The 15,595-nt window shown below is 39.5% G+C and overlaps 2 protein-coding genes across 3 annotated transcripts; both read right to left on the bottom strand.

The window, feature by feature from the left end:
• Positions 1–592: 592 nt before the first annotated feature.
• On the bottom strand, positions 593–7,175 carry calml4a (calmodulin-like 4a). 2 transcript variants are annotated; one of them, XM_031848363.1, is made up of 6 exons: positions 7,051–7,175; positions 5,838–5,928; positions 5,699–5,729; positions 5,275–5,415; positions 4,583–4,771; positions 593–1,851 (listed from the first exon to the last, which is right to left on the bottom strand). In XM_031848363.1, exons 1-6 carry the CDS (start codon positions 7,068–7,070, stop codon positions 1,754–1,756), a joined length of 570 nt encoding a protein of 189 aa, XP_031704223.1. In that variant the 5' UTR covers positions 7,071–7,175; the 3' UTR covers positions 593–1,753. The 2 variants fall into 2 exon arrangements, with proteins under 2 accessions (XP_031704223.1, XP_031704222.1); XM_031848362.1 differs by lacking the exon at positions 7,051–7,175 and having other exon boundaries at positions 5,838–6,483.
• A 263-nt stretch (positions 7,176–7,438) lies between these two features.
• Positions 7,439–15,595, bottom strand: cln6a (CLN6 transmembrane ER protein a). The gene is made up of 8 exons (XM_031848195.1): positions 15,454–15,595; positions 13,854–13,974; positions 13,640–13,738; positions 12,244–12,432; positions 9,919–9,974; positions 8,992–9,114; positions 8,133–8,418; positions 7,439–8,036 (listed from the first exon to the last, which is right to left on the bottom strand). The coding sequence occupies exons 1-7, from the start codon at positions 15,501–15,503 to the stop codon at positions 8,148–8,150; spliced, it is 909 nt and encodes a 302-aa protein (XP_031704055.1). The 5' UTR covers positions 15,504–15,595; the 3' UTR covers positions 7,439–8,036; positions 8,133–8,147.

Here is a 15,595-nt window from a genome sequence, read left to right as displayed (position 1 = left end):
GTAGTGATTGTGCTTGAGGCAGCTACACCTACATTTTGTTAATGTCATACATTCAGTAGCCCTGTTTGGAACTAGCATTTTCAATTAACAAATAGAAGAAAGGGAAAACTTCGGACAAGGTTTTTGTGCTTACGAATAATACATACTTGGTGTGCAAAGTGCTCTTGAGCCTTCCACTGTTAGGCTGCACTTAATATCATAATGTTTCCCCTGTAGGGACAGTTATGTGATGATGATGATGCATGCTAACTCTACAACATGATCATGCAAGGTGCCATGTAATCCAGCTTGATGGGCTTCAAGTAATTTGTGCCCTGTGAGCCGGTGCAGGGACCAATCGGCATCCAGTGAGGAGCTACTGGCAGCTAAGAGATGGGCTAGATGTTCCTCGAGGGACACAGAGGCGACTGTTCGCACTGAACAACAATGGCGGCTCCTAAAGAGGTTAGCGTAGATGCTTCAATAGCATCAGCTTTATCAGAACAAGCGAGCAAAGAAGGGCACTGAAGGCTTTTTTTCTCAACAGAAAAGATGTTTTAGCTCTTCTCCCGATTGGCTTCAGCAAGAGTTTGATTGACAGATGGTTCATGCGATCACTTACCAAGTATTTATTTTTAAAGTTTTCCAAACAGTTTCCAATGTGTATAAACCCGTCTGGCTCTTTGGGCTCCACTGATGCACTGCGGTAGATCCGGGTATGTTTTATATTCGGAAGTCAAACTGAGAAACTCATAGGAGTTCCATTTACAAACATATTGCAGGGATTATGCAAGACTTTCAATTTTTCTTCCTCTCAATTTAGTTTGTTGGACTGACTGTTTCTGCTCTTTTTCTGTTTTTAAAGATTGTACATTTAATGATTGTTGGTTTCCAACCACAAAATCAAGACTAGTCAAAAATCCAAATAAAAAAAAATCAAAGCAAATAAACACATTTTCAAAGCAATCAGTTGGCTAATTACAATCTCTTAACAAAAGCCCACTGTGACCTTCCCGTACAACAATTACATGTTTTGGAAAAAAGTGGTATTAATCAGTGCTGTTATTATTACATATGGATATTTATATACTGCAAAATAAAACTTGTGGGGGAAAGAAAATGCAAATTACAAGTCACTTATGTAAATGCAATGTTCACAAATGTCAAAGGCCTGACAGTTAGGCATGTGTGACTTGAGATGACAAAACGGCTGAACGAGAGAATGAAAAAGATGGACGATGGTTTAAAATGCATTTGTTAAAAATATACATTTCAACAGAAAAAAAGATTTAAACGGCTTTTATCACAAGTTTAAGAGGATAATGCAGTTTAATACTGATGTGTAGAAAGTTGACTGCTGACTGTGAAGAAAATCTACAATATGAAATGAAGGGTTTAATATATCGCTCATAAGCAAGCGGAAGTACATGCACAAAATATCAAACTGGACATTACATTTGATTGGGTGGAGGGTCGGGTTTGACAAAAAGTGGAAAGAGAATTTAATTTGATCCCATCAAAGGATGACAAGCCAAATCATATCACATATTGTTAGTTACATTACATTATAACAGCATTGCTTCACAATGTGTTCAGTCATAGAGGAAACCTTTGGAAAGAGGTTTAATTAAACGATCATAGAATATTCATGAGAAAGAAAGACGAGGGGAAGGATGTTTTCAGTCTCAATAGTCTGTTAGTACAGAATTGCCAGTTTCAACATCATGTGAGTTCTGCAAACCAAGTTAAATGTGTGTACAGTCAGTTTGGAAAGTTAGTAATCGACGGGTGGCAGTGTCACCATCTGTGTGAACTCTTCATAGTTGACAGTCCCGTTTGACTTGACGTTTGCCTCTTTGAAGAGTTCATCCACTAGAAGAAGAAGAGAGAGAAAACAGCTTTGTGAGTGGAATTGAGAGCGCTGCTTGAAAACCCATTTGTCTGCCACGATTAATCACAACTTGGAAAGTCTCTGCTGGTCTTTTGCCTGTGGGAGCTTTTGAATGTCTGACAACTCCTTCAAAGAGTAGAGCTGCCAACAACCATAACCCGTGTGCTGAGCCAAACTGAGTGCGTTTGTTGTTCCTGGAGTTATCAGCGGAAAAACTAAAATATTTCACCTTTTATTATTGGCAATTTCTACTCAATTGAAAGGCTCACAAATGTTTTTAATGCGGTGAATTTAATAATTTATAAAAGGAGCTGTATTCTGCATTCTGAACATTATTATAGCAGCAAACTGTGCAGTAATGTCTCCCCGAACAGAGAATGAAGTCGCTTTCCCTCAATGTGTGTTGTTATCTTGGTTTCTCCTGCAGAATGTATCAATTTTAGTGCACGTGAGCGTTCCCCACTGGCTAGCTCATGGTTGCTGCTTTGCTCTGCTCTCATACGGCAGTTACAGCCAATATCCTCCTCGTGACCGACAGCGGCATCGCGGAAGCGTAGCACACAACCTCCAGTTCATTTTGTCGCTGTATTTGTATACTTTTACTTTTGATACCTTAAGTACATTTTGCTGTTGGTAATTCTGTGCATTTTGTTACTTTTGAGTTTAAACCTTGAATGCAGGACTTTTACTTATAATGCATTACTTTTACACTGTTCAATTGCTACTCAAGTAAAAGGCATGAATACTTCCCCCAATGATTGGTTTTATATTAACATTTATCCAACTGAAAGGTAATATATATAATAATACATCCTATAAATGGATTTCCTATCTAATTGCAATTCATTTTGATTTCAGTTCATCACTTCTGTACTCGACCTTTGAAATCTAAATTCTTTTTAATGTCAACAAAATCAAGAAACCCCTGAGTACTCAAACTGCTGTACTAGAGCAGAAACACTGACCACAGTTTCTTACAATCCCAACGGTTAGGAACTGAACAGTACAGTGGCATCACGGTCTGCTTCAGTAGTTGGGGAATCCAGCGACTTGATGGATGTCTCCCCACTAAGAAGACGCTGAGCTTCATTTGAATATGAACCGCTTTCTGTGCACAGCACCCATCCAGAGGCGGTACACTGACCATTTGAATTAAATCTTTATGTTGCTTTGACGCCAGTAACAGTTTAAATGATGGAGCCCAGCCTGTGAAAAAACAAATGGCATCAAAACTGGACAACTTTTGATGGTTTGGCTCTCCGGTCGTCACTTTACATATGAGACAAAACTTCAGTGTTGGCGTGTCAGAAGTACAGAATCCACTGGGTCCAGTTAAATTAAATTTAAAAAAAAACACGAAAAGAAACTGCTGTTCTTGAATTATCCAAACAAAACACTGATTCATCTTCATTTATAGAATTACAGATTTAATTTGTATTTATTATCATTACTATTATTTTTTAGATATTTTGTTTGGCTCCAGCTTTCCACCACAGCCTGCAGCATTTTGAGTATATATTCAGGAGGATACGCCTGAAGATATAAAGACAGTAAGGTTGAATATAAGAAGAGAGCTGTACTACAGAGACCGGTCATAGGAAAGCTATATGTGGCAAATTGTTGTGGATTATAGAAGCGGTTTTGAAATTCCCAGGGAGATGATGAGCTAAGTCTAAAGCAGAGTCAGAGTTACAGTGGATTGTTGTCTGTGTGGGGCTTACAGGGCCACAGGGAGATGGAGGAAATGTGACACATTGTCAGGTGAGGAGGGGGAGCGCAGGCCGGGCTAGAAGCCATTCTTTTGACTGAAATATGTATTGATTTTTGTCATCTCATGAGTACAAACATCAGTTAGAGTTTCTCTCTCATACAAATCCCCGTTGAAGTTTGACATTTACTGCAGTCATAAAGTATTAGGACAGACATCTGTCATTTATTATTTTGGCTCTCCACTGAATTTTGAATGAAACAATGAGGAACATTCAAGCTGACGGGTATTTTGAGGTGTTCACATTCATATTGGGTCAACAATGTAGGACAAAGGCAATGTATAGAAAGTGCTACAAATTCAACATGGTTTATTGGTTGTTGATTTTGATACTTTCAAAATTGAACCTCATCATTTTATGTAAAACCCAAAGTGTGTTATATTACAGAGCCAAATAGAGGGATGATGTGTTTTTGCAGGTCAAACCGGAAGTTAGCATCGCACTAGTTCCCATTTTCGAAAAATATGACTTCAAATCGCCACCACTAAGCTAAAGGCGGACGAGTGTTCAAGAGATGGCGTCTTGCAGTCTTAGTTGGACATTTGTTACCAACCGCCTTTTTTAAAACGCATAAAAGCTTCAAAATGTACCAGTGGGGTATCTACTAACGTATTTCATGCTTTTAAACAGAGTTTTAAAACCTCTTAGCTCGTATTAACATCAGTCTTTATTTCAGGCATCTAACCAAAAACCTGTTCAAGAAACCCACTGACTTTGAGAGGAGGGTAACAGAAACTCATTTCTGGGTTTTAGGAATCATTGTTGCAGCCATCTATAAACTGTCCAAACAGTTACAGACTGCACTGTAACTCAGAACCATACATTCACATATTTACTGTTTACTGTGATTATATAACAAAGTGTAATAAGTTGTACTGTAACTCCCTATCAATACTTACCAGACTTGAGGTTGCTCCTTTATTAGAATCAGCATTTACTTTACCTTCTTTGTTTGTGAGTTTCTCCCCCAACATGGTGAGCTTGGCCCGGAGCTCAGACGCCTGGATGTACCCTTTCTTCTGTTTGTCCGTCATCCTCAAGGCCTCCAGGATTTCTGTCTTGGGGTCCTCCTGTTGCATCTGTCTGTGCATCATCGTCAGAAACGTAGAGAAGTCCAGCTCACCGCTCTTTTCTAAATGTGAATGTCAAACAAATATAAGGTCTGTGTCAAATAATAACGAAAGATGAACGAGTTGAAAAGTATATTATTTAACATGTGCAATATATTCGACTAAGGGCCACTTGGGGAACAACATATTGGGAATGTCAATTCGACTTCTCCCTTCATTCTATTTAAGGTCTGGAGCGGAGTTTTTCCATAGAGTACATATTTCTGTAAGTTGTACAGAGTTGGTGAAAGAGATGATTTTTGTCACCAACTTATTTCCTTATTTGTCATCAATGTATATGACTTATAAAAGCCTTGAACTCACCATTTTACAATAACCCAATAATAGGAATATATCATGGATATAAAGCCCCGACCAAAGTTATAGACAAACACAGTTCAAAACAAACTCCACCTCAGAGTTTTAGTGTCCGTTTCTGACTTCTTAAACCACTGTCACCCTGAACAGGTTTTTGAAACCATTGACTGGCCCACAACTAGCAGATTTACTGTACGTTGTACTTTACCGATTTTGTGAACTTGTAGATGTCTTTCGATTTCCCCGAACGTGGGGCTTGTACCCAGGCAGCGCATGACTGTGATCAGGTCTTTGACAACGATCTTGCCCTTTTGTTTCTTGTCGTACAAGGAGAAGCACTCTTTGAACTCTGCAAAGGAAATTAAAACAAGTATTGGAGTACATCAGCGTAGCTTAATTCATTTTAGTATTTAGTAAGTATAGTTTATTCATCATTCAACAGTAGGTTAACTTAGAAAAAGGTTAGGTTTACGTCACAGGAACTAATAAGACTGGACAAGGTTTTTCAACATGTACGGGTTATTAAAAGATACACGTGCAGTACTTTTGGAAAAGACTGAATGGCAAATAGAGCATTTCAAACATACGTTAATAATAATGAAACATGTGGTGCTGTGGAGTAATACTCTTACCGTTGATTTGAACTGGTGTGAAGAATTTAGCCTGCAAAGTGACGACATAATGGTGTCACTTAGCAGGCAAGTACACAACAAACACTGTTAAGAAAAGACACGAAAAAAAGCTTTCATGGAAAGAATTTCTTGCTCTTACCATTTTTGCAGTTGCTGTGTTTCTTTCCAGGAAGAAGAGTTGCCTGTGGTGTGCGTCAGCCGTCCCTCCACCTCTGTTTAAAGTCCACCACCTGAAAGCCTCCACGTAATTTAATATGCGTTGCTGTGGAAACGCAGATACCAGATCCATGGGGCTGCATTGTCCTTTTCCCCCCCCCCCCCAGCGATAGCAAGGGACCAATAACTATCAGTCACCACATGGTACTACAGTGTCTGATAATGAAATGAGGGTTTGTAACCACATAAATAGCAAGATTTAAAATCATTTTAACGGCAGAATGAGTAGGATTCCCCTTAAGAAACACAAGATTGATTTTCCTTCCTTCTTTCTTTTTTTTGATGATTGGGACGTGTCTGTGTGTCGACCTCTAAATGGAGACACAGTTCCGGTTGTAAGCATGCAAACAAACAGCATAAGTAGGAGTTACAAAAATGGCAGTCACCATGCTGAAAAAGTGCAAATTTAGCAAAGTGAGGGCAAAACATCAAATGGACAAAGCTCGTCCCAAAACGAGAGTGAACCTGGCTTTCCTCTGCTGACGAGCATCATAACTTTAACCGTGTTCAGAGGGCGTGTGCTACTTGTGACGTTGAATCGTGGAAATCATGTGAAATTTGCTTTTTTTTTTTTTTTTTTTTTCCCCAAGATAAATGATTTAAAGCACATCCAGGGTCTAATAAGGTAAGTTAAGAGAAATGTGAGGAGTAATCAGCGATTAGGTCAATTTCAACATTCTAATTAAGATAAATGTAAATCTAACCAATGAGGGACCAGTAACTACCAGCAACAAAGTGATCTTAAGCAAAGGAACAATACAGTACAAAATACCCAATAACAATTTTACATTAAGAACAATAACTCAACATGTAAAAAATAATCAGCAAAGCAACAATTTAAGTTCAGTTCATAAAACATGTTTTCATTTGTATCTCAAACGCAATTGCTCCTTTCCTTGACCTTTTGAATAATAAAAGCAACTGTACAAGAGACTTTTCATTATCAACACTACCGTTGTACATAACTTACACACAACGTCATGAACAATGCGATAGAACACTATGTTGTATGTTGGCAGTAGGGCTGGATTATAATATAGCACTATGATCACAGGGAAATGTAATAGTTCACAGCTCATGTCTAAATGATTACAATATAAATTTCACTTAATCAGTAAGTGTGAAACTTTAAATACCTGAGACAATTCAAATGCATTCTTCTTATCTTTCATGGAAGCCGGAGAGGAGCACCTGTAACTGCAGTACATCTGATGAACAACCTTGATGACACTTTTAAAGAGCTTCAGAGCAACAGCATTCAACAGATGGAATTATTTGATTAGTTTTAGGTAAGAGGTTGTTTTCTTTCAGTGAATGTACTGTAGATATATTCACCTTGAGTTTGTTCATAAAAAGGTCGACTGCGTATTCAATTGGCTGGTTAAGAGACGGTGGGTGGACTGTAGCAGACGCTTTTATCCAAAGCCACTTACAATTCAGATTCTATCACATAAACCGTAGGCACAGCTACGGGAGCAATTTTGTGGTAAAGTGTCTTGCTCAAGGACACATCGACATGCGATCGAACCACCGATCCTCTGATTGAAGGACGGCCCTGCTCTCCACTTAGCCACAGTCGCCCATTTGTTTTGTTAAATGCTAAGAACATTTGACGCTGGTTTACCAAAGAGAGAGCAAACCTGCTTCTGGTTCTCAAACCCTCAGGGGCCCGACAGCCCCATGCCAGTGGAGATTATTTTGTGGTAGTTTTATGAATTCAATTTTTTTAGTAATATGCAAATAAGACTATAGCTCAATTAAAACTGACATGTTAAAGGGCCCTAAATTGGCTGCTGCATTTTTACAGAATCTTGTCCGGGCCCTGTGTAAGTATCTGTTGACATTACTCGCATGGTGCATCTACTTAAGTTTATCTTTCTTAGTCCCAGATGTCACGAGATCCAAACGGTTACAAATGCAGACCGAACATCACAATTCCAACCCGTCAAAAGTCTTTTTAACAACGATATAGAACGAAACGGAGGAGACGAACCCCCTTCTGAAGGTATGGCTGAAGCCAGCAGCGCTTTGTGTTTCACAGTGAGGTCGGTGCACTTCAACAACCTTCATCGATTGTCATCGTTGTCCAAGTGCAGCCACTACCTCCGTCACAGGAAGTCCGCTAAAGAAAGAAGAGGTATGCATCAGTCAGTTCATACAAATGTAAGTGACGTCTGATTGAGAACTATGTTTTCTTTAGACACGGAGCGCTACAGACCTGGACTGATGTAACTCAGAGGTTCTGCTTGATATGTAAGGTATAGTAGGACCAAGGTTCTGGCACATAAATGAGCCCGGGGTACTTGTTGCGTAACACCGGATCGTTCCACAGATAGACCACCCACAGGGCAACCAGGAGCACAGTAACACTGAAACTGCAGAACAGGAACAGGCCATTGCTGTCTGGACTGAGGCCTTTACGATGTTGATGTATCACAATGATAACCATGGCAAGGAAGGCGAGGAGGAAGAGTTCAGTGATTTGCCCTTCAGTGACCAGGTACCTGGAAGACATTCAGCAAGACGTTGAATAACAACAGCAACCTTTGCAATGAGCACACAATGCGGCTGTTTCATTGTTTTCGGACACTTTAGACATTGTTGCACAATGAAAATATTCACTTCACTTTTTATATTGGCAGTTCAATTTGAACAAAAAAAGGACTTTTTGATTGAGAGCAGCTTGAATTTGAATTTCTGCACCAAATGAAGATGGAAGTAAATGTTTTCATCCCTCCAAAAGAAGCCATATGGTGCTGAAATACAGTTTCCAATTGTTCCAGTCAGTAAACAACTTAAATTCTTTTTTGTCATTATGTAAACTCTGTAGAAAGGATATCTAATGCTACTGAAGCGCTGCATACTAACATCCGAAACTGAAAATCCTGAACAAAGCATTTGTTATGTCATTGACAGGGAACGCTCTAAAGTGTGGATTTATTAAAGACCATTATCAGATTCCACTGTTCCTTAATGTCCCAGCATTCAGACTACTGAAAAGGTGGCCTTTAACAAAACCATGTATTCACGGACAATAGGCACAGAAGATCTTCAAAGACGTGTAGGAGGCGACTGACCAATAGTAGAGAGAGCTAGGTCCCAGCAACAGACAACCAGAGACGGGCAGCCTCTTCTGTTCTTCAGCCTTGGTGAAGCAGCCGGTGAAGTAGATGAACAGAATGATGAAGAAAGGAATATACCTAGAGGAATAAAAGAGGCAGAAACTGTATAGGCGACTGGTCCCAGTTACATCCAAGTATTTCTTTGTAAAGGGATGAAGCAAACCTGGCAGGGCCGAGTGAAAGAGAACAATCTCGACTTTGAGTCGGTGTCATTAAAAATGTTGTTCAGAAAAAAGGGTTGTGCTGGTATCCGTTTCTCAAATTGACTATCTGGGAGAATAAGGGATACATATTGTACCATGGCCGTAGAAAACCGGCTGGCAGGTTTCAGTTCAAATCATTTCAGGACATCTGAAGCACAGGAACACTGCTTAAACCAAACTCTTTATTACCCGTCATATTGTAAAACAGAACAAACCAACTAGAGCTGAAATGATTAGTCAAACTAATTCAGTTAGTAAACCAGTCAACTCACGCACACAGCTGCTGCCTTTACAACTAGTCTGGTAACTGTAAAATATCAGTGCCACAATTTAGGAAAGAAAGACAAATGCAAAGGGATTCTTATCAATTTATGTGTTTGTATAAAAAACGGATTTGTTTTAAAATATATTTCTCTGATTCTGCATGTCGTTGGATTCATTTTCCAGTCAGCACACTCTGCTTCACACAGCTGGTGTAATCGGTCACAACAGACCTGCTCAGTCTGCTCATCCTAAAATCTGTTTTGTCTATAGAGATGGGGGGAAAAGCCACATATTCCAGCACGCTGATGATCGGCTGCAGATGTTATTGTCTCAGCTTGTGTTCAAATTCTCTGAATCTACGCTTTCATTGGTTTCTCGCATCCATGCGTTTTCAAAAGAGACAACAAAAACGTACCACATCAGGTGTCCCAGGTGTTCATCGTAATAATACAGCAGCTCAAAGGAGTCAATCTGTGAAAGGAAGGACAAAGAGAAAGGAAATGTTCTCATTACAACATTAACAGGATGTTTTAATGGCACTCTAATATACTGGATGTTATTCTGCATCTTGGTCCTATGCCACAGTGCCACCTACTGTTCTAGTACCAGTTACACTTTATTATGGCTATGAAGGAGGAAACGCATCCAAAGGTTGCAAATGAGAGGGAAAAGCCTGAATAAATGGGCAGAGAAACATAACAAATGCAGATGCTTCTACACAGAACACGAATGGACCCTGAATGGTTTAAGTACGAATATGATGTGAATCACATCACCACATCTCCATCCAGTAGAGCAACTTAGAGGGAATATCTTATGCTCGGGCAGTTGAAGACGGTTTTTATTGGTTTTTCCCTTTAATTTGTGACCCATCTATAGTTAAACACCAAACCCATTTGACCCATGTAGAATATATTGATCGTCTCCTACATTATGTGGTTTGTATTCTCCTGCCTTTTGCACTACTTTGACGTTTAAAATGACACTCAAGCGCTCGTCAAAACCCTCTCGGCTTTGAGCACATTTTCCCGTTCACTATCTTATATGAAAATATATTTATTTAAAAAAATGCCGTGCCACATCGTTCTACATCTACAGTATTATTTTAGTGTGAAAAGCTATGTTTCTGTTAACACCGTGTGCAATCACTCTTCTTGTATTACTTCCTCTTCTGTAAATCCTCACGAAAAGGTGAATGCGCTAATCTATTAATTCTAAACACGTCATGCAGTTTTATGATGTGGCGTTTAATCCATTTAAAGAGATTCTATCAGCAATTTACTTGACAAACTTCAAGTTAAAAGATGCATTGCAAATATTCATTGCTTTTCCACATGAATCGGTGCTTATGAGCAAATGGTAAAACAAAAGAAGGGTTTTGAATTGACGCAACTTAAATGAAACGGCATCAGACGGAGCCATCTGCAGTAAAAGCACAATGTTATCAATTCTCAGAGTTGAGGCTGCTCTGGTGTTGACAGTAAAACATCATTCATGGTGTGTGTGTGTGCGTGTGTGTGTTGTGGGTGTAATACATACACCCACAAAAGAGGCACAATGGGATGCTCATAATTTCCTTGACCTGACAAACTCGAATTGAAAGTGATTCACCCAGTATTATGCTGAGAACGCAGAATGCAAGGATACCAAATAGAATGTTTTGTTACGGTATCAATGGTTCAGCAAGTATGTTCATAACGTTACGTCTGCTATATCCTGACAAAGACACCGCACAGGGAAAGTATCAGCAGAGTGGTGGGATGAAAATATTTCTTGTAGCTTTATGGTTGTATAGAAAAAAAGAAAATATTAAGTCTAAATAATACTGAGTCTAAATAAGTCAATTCAGACATGTTTTTACAGTAAAAAGTGTCTCTCAAAATGGTCAGAACAGAATACAGAGGGAAAAAAAGTCCTTTATCAGGTTTCTAATACAACATCCACTTTTGATGTAAAATAGACATCTCAGTCCAAATGTATGGTAAGGAGTAGAGAATCAGATTCTTGGACATCTACATGTAAATGACAATAAATCACATTATTGCAGTACATCTAAACATGTTTTATCATTTCTGGCCTTAAACTGTTTTCTCCCATTAACCTCCGTCACTGACGGTCGCCCCACTGGCCAGGAGATGCACAAGACATCAACCTTCAGAGCCAGGGATCAAATCTAGCCAGTGCCAGTCTGAACGTGAACAACATGCATTACTGAACCTACATACTATACTCCTGCCTCCTTCTATCCTGCCCCAGATATGCTAAACATCAACCTTTTTATATCTCGTTGACAACCACGTTATTGTCAAAAGTATGACGCTCCGTGCTAAGTGCGGGAATCAGGATGACCAAAAAATAAAAAAAGATGTGATAACAACGACAGAGCAGAGAGAAAAAATAAGCTGCACTCCTACACAGCGGCAAAACTTCTGCTGGATCACACAGGTGTGAAAATACTGATAGTTCGTGTCATGGGTGGACAAGAAAAACTCTTACTTTTAAGTCACTGAGTATTCTCTGGAGAGTCATGGCAAGCGGCACAAACACATTTTTTTTTGTTGTATGACATTATGACAGGTAACAAAATATATGAATCGATTCTGTAGAGGAGTATAGGGACCAGGAGTCAAGTCAACCTTCTTGTTGAAGGAAATCTTCTCAGGGTATTCCAGTGATCCCAGTACACCAATCATAGAATAAAACTGGACCCTACTCTACTTAAACATAATAGATTACTCACCAGAGAGGCAGGTTTGAGGTCTTTGATGATGGGGTTCTCTCTGACTGACAGGTGGAGCTGGTAGCCACTCAGGATGAGCCGATGGTTGATGGAGTCTCCCACCAGGTGGATGCTGGCTCCCATCACAAAGGTGATGATGCAGAGGTAGACCGCTGTGCGAGGCAGCGCCCTGGGACTGCGCTCAATCAGCTGAATGGAGCAATAACACACAGTGTTCATGACACCAACTTTATCCTACGAGGAAATTATACTTTTTATTTTTTCCGTTTAATAATACAATCACGGGCACAGCCTCCATCCCTTCAGGGAAGCAATTAACTTGCTTTATTTCACCCTGTTTTGTACCACCTAGTGAGGCAGCTTGGCATTAACATGTTGGATCTCGTAAAGCTGATCATCAACCGACTCACTTAACCCAGTTTGCCCATCCAGCTACATTATGATTACAATCACATGAAAGGGGTTTGTAATTCCAGACCAATCCTATGCAACACTGACAGAACAAGAGCCTCAGGTGCATTTCTCTGCAGCATATTCAGCAAAATAAATATACAATACAAACGCATCCGAATTCTGATTTATATGGAAAGTAGAGATTGATAAAATCATTGAAGTGCTAGGCTAGGTGTGAAATTCAATCACAATCTAATCATAACGTTAATCAGAGTTTACAACATATGAAGTGGTCTAGAATGAGACTGAGAAGGAAATACATTACGGAGATTTCTTTTGGGTCTCAAGATGAACAAACTGCTATAAGGAATGAATAATAAGCAACACGAACATGAACAGTACAACTACGAGTAAGTACAGGTTTCTGTTTGTAAAGCATCGTTGCATGTTTTTCATTGTAAATAATCATCATATCCAGAGGCTCCAGCAGGCTACATACAAATATGTAAAATAATTCTTATTCAGTCGTGTCAGGTTTCCCTGCAGTGATGGAAGTAGTGCAAAGGCAACCCACAGTGAACCACAATCACTGTCAGGAATGTAATACTTTCAGCATAATTAATACGCAACGGTATATGTCATTCATTATTGGCACCTCGGGTTAATCAGCCTGCTGCTGTATGTTTGAGCTGTGTCTACAGGTGCTGCAGATATTTTCTTTTTTTGTTATTATTTTACATATATATTATATGAATCATGGAGAACAAAATGGTTTCCTGTTTGTGTGCTCTTTGTCACAGGCAATTATATTATAGTCAATCATACCCGTCTGTTGATGTTGGTTAGTAGGTAGGCTGTGTACGTGTTTTATTGTGGTGGTAAAAATGTAAAAGCTATTTCATTAGGAGAGTTTGTTATCAGCCTGATATAGAGAACATACTGCATATTCTTTGCATTTATCTCTCTCACAATCACTAAAGTGCTCCGGAGTGTTGACGCTTACCTTGAGCATTAGGAACGGTGTTATGACATTGTAGGCCATGTGGAAATAGTCTCCAGCACTGGGCTTGTTGAGGGGAAACCACTCAAGAGGAAGGGTTATCTAATACATACGGTACCAAGAAAGTATTTACTGTTCATTCCTCCAAGAAATATGGTGTAACCATCCATTTTTACCATCATTATTTCACCATCAAACGTGCATTGATCTTCCTTACCATGACAATAGGTCTGCCAAAGTCCAGTATCCAGTTCTGCAGAGTCAGACAGAACCACAGGTCAAAGTGGAAATGCGGCCTCTTCTGCTGTGGCACATTCTCCTTCAACCCACCAGGAGTGCTGTCAACATACATTCACAGTGACTGTCAGTCGTCATAATAAAGCAACGTTACAAAAGCAAAGGGCAGAAAAGAGGTATACTGAAGTAAAGTGAGGTTTATAGTATTTAATACTGCGGTAAATTCAGGTTAAAACACATGGTGGCCTTTGCTGCTTTTCACTAATCTACCTAATTCCAATTATAAATGTTTGGCCACATGATCCTTCATATAAAATGTAACAACGCACTTTTCTTTGCAATAGTCATTCGAATACAAGATGGCATGGTACATATCTATTATAATAATAAAACAAACCTTTCTGGAAGTATTTGCATTTAAGAGTTTGAATATTCTAGCTGCCAGAATCGAGCAGATTATGGTAAATAAGTAGAAAACGTCATTTGCACAATGTAGTGTATGAATACCATCATACACTTTTACATGTAAGTTAAATTACAGTACGTGTTCCACTATGAAAAATCTGTCTTTTTTCGTTTCTTTCGTCTGATGAAGTTTGCACCAGCGGCTGTGGATTTGCTGACCTCTTCAACTTCAACTGCAATCTGCAATTTCCTGTTGCAGGCTGAACGCGGACACTACGGTTCAGTATATTTACCAGCACAACAAAAGGATGAGTGCGGCTGAATACGCTGCGGGTTCTTCAGCACCTTTCGCAGTTTATGCAAAAGGAACATTGGCTGCTCGTCAACACCAGCGGCATAGACACGGATTACTAATAGAGCTGTCAACCTTCACGTCTGCTGGAAAGCCTCACTCCTGTCATTCATACATCCAATCCCTGCTGGCACACTTCCATGGTATTTTCAAATGACCTGACATTTGTTACATCTCTCATTTTGTCAGATCTGAGTATACTGACAAGCATCTTTTATTGAATCCTGAGATGTCCTTCTGGGGGATTACCTGTCTTCTGTTTATTCTAGCTGTTTTGTGATTTACTAGAATTTTATAGAAGTGCTAATTTGACAGCTAGATGCTATATTTTTGGGGGGGGAATGTGGTTTCCTTGTTATTGTAGACTTGCTAACTAACTAATGTATGGACCTTGTTTGCTCCAACGCTTGTTTATGGTATCATCTTTTTCTGATCTGTAACCAACATCATTCAGTTTGTCGACCACTACTGTTGTCACAGTTTCACAATTACTTCCAGCAGTGCTTGTTCAGTCATGTGATTAGACTGACTGCAGACAAGACAAAGGGAACCAAAACCCTCTCTCGGCATCACATCTCTGACATATGAAACCGAGTGTTTGTCAGTCAGTCCTTATTTATAACCACAAACCGCTACAAGACACTTTCTGGACACAAGATGCAGGATAACTAACGTTAGTAAACACTAACTGGTGAAAAGAGGTTATAAAGAAGTTAATTTGTTAATATCCCACAGTCTCTGTAGTTTCTGAACCGACTCTGCTTTCCTTCACTGACAACAAACGGCTAAAAATGTATCGTAAACGTCAGCATAATGTACCAACCTCGTTTGTATTGTCGAGTCGTTGCCTCCACGTTTTCGCACAGACTGCATTCTTAGCTACAGTTGGTGTAACTAACGGTAAACGTTAACGGGGTTAAACTACGGTAAACATCTTTCTGTCAAACAACTCACATTCACTTCCT

This window comes from Anarrhichthys ocellatus, unplaced genomic scaffold (assembly GCF_004355925.1).
Source record: "Anarrhichthys ocellatus isolate YVR2014 unplaced genomic scaffold, GSC_Weel_1.0 scaffold8, whole genome shotgun sequence".
In the NCBI taxonomy this organism is placed as follows: domain Eukaryota; kingdom Metazoa; phylum Chordata; class Actinopteri; order Perciformes; family Anarhichadidae; genus Anarrhichthys; species Anarrhichthys ocellatus.
The sequence above is the reverse complement of the archived record's forward strand: the minus strand, read 5'-3'. Positions and strand labels throughout refer to the sequence as shown.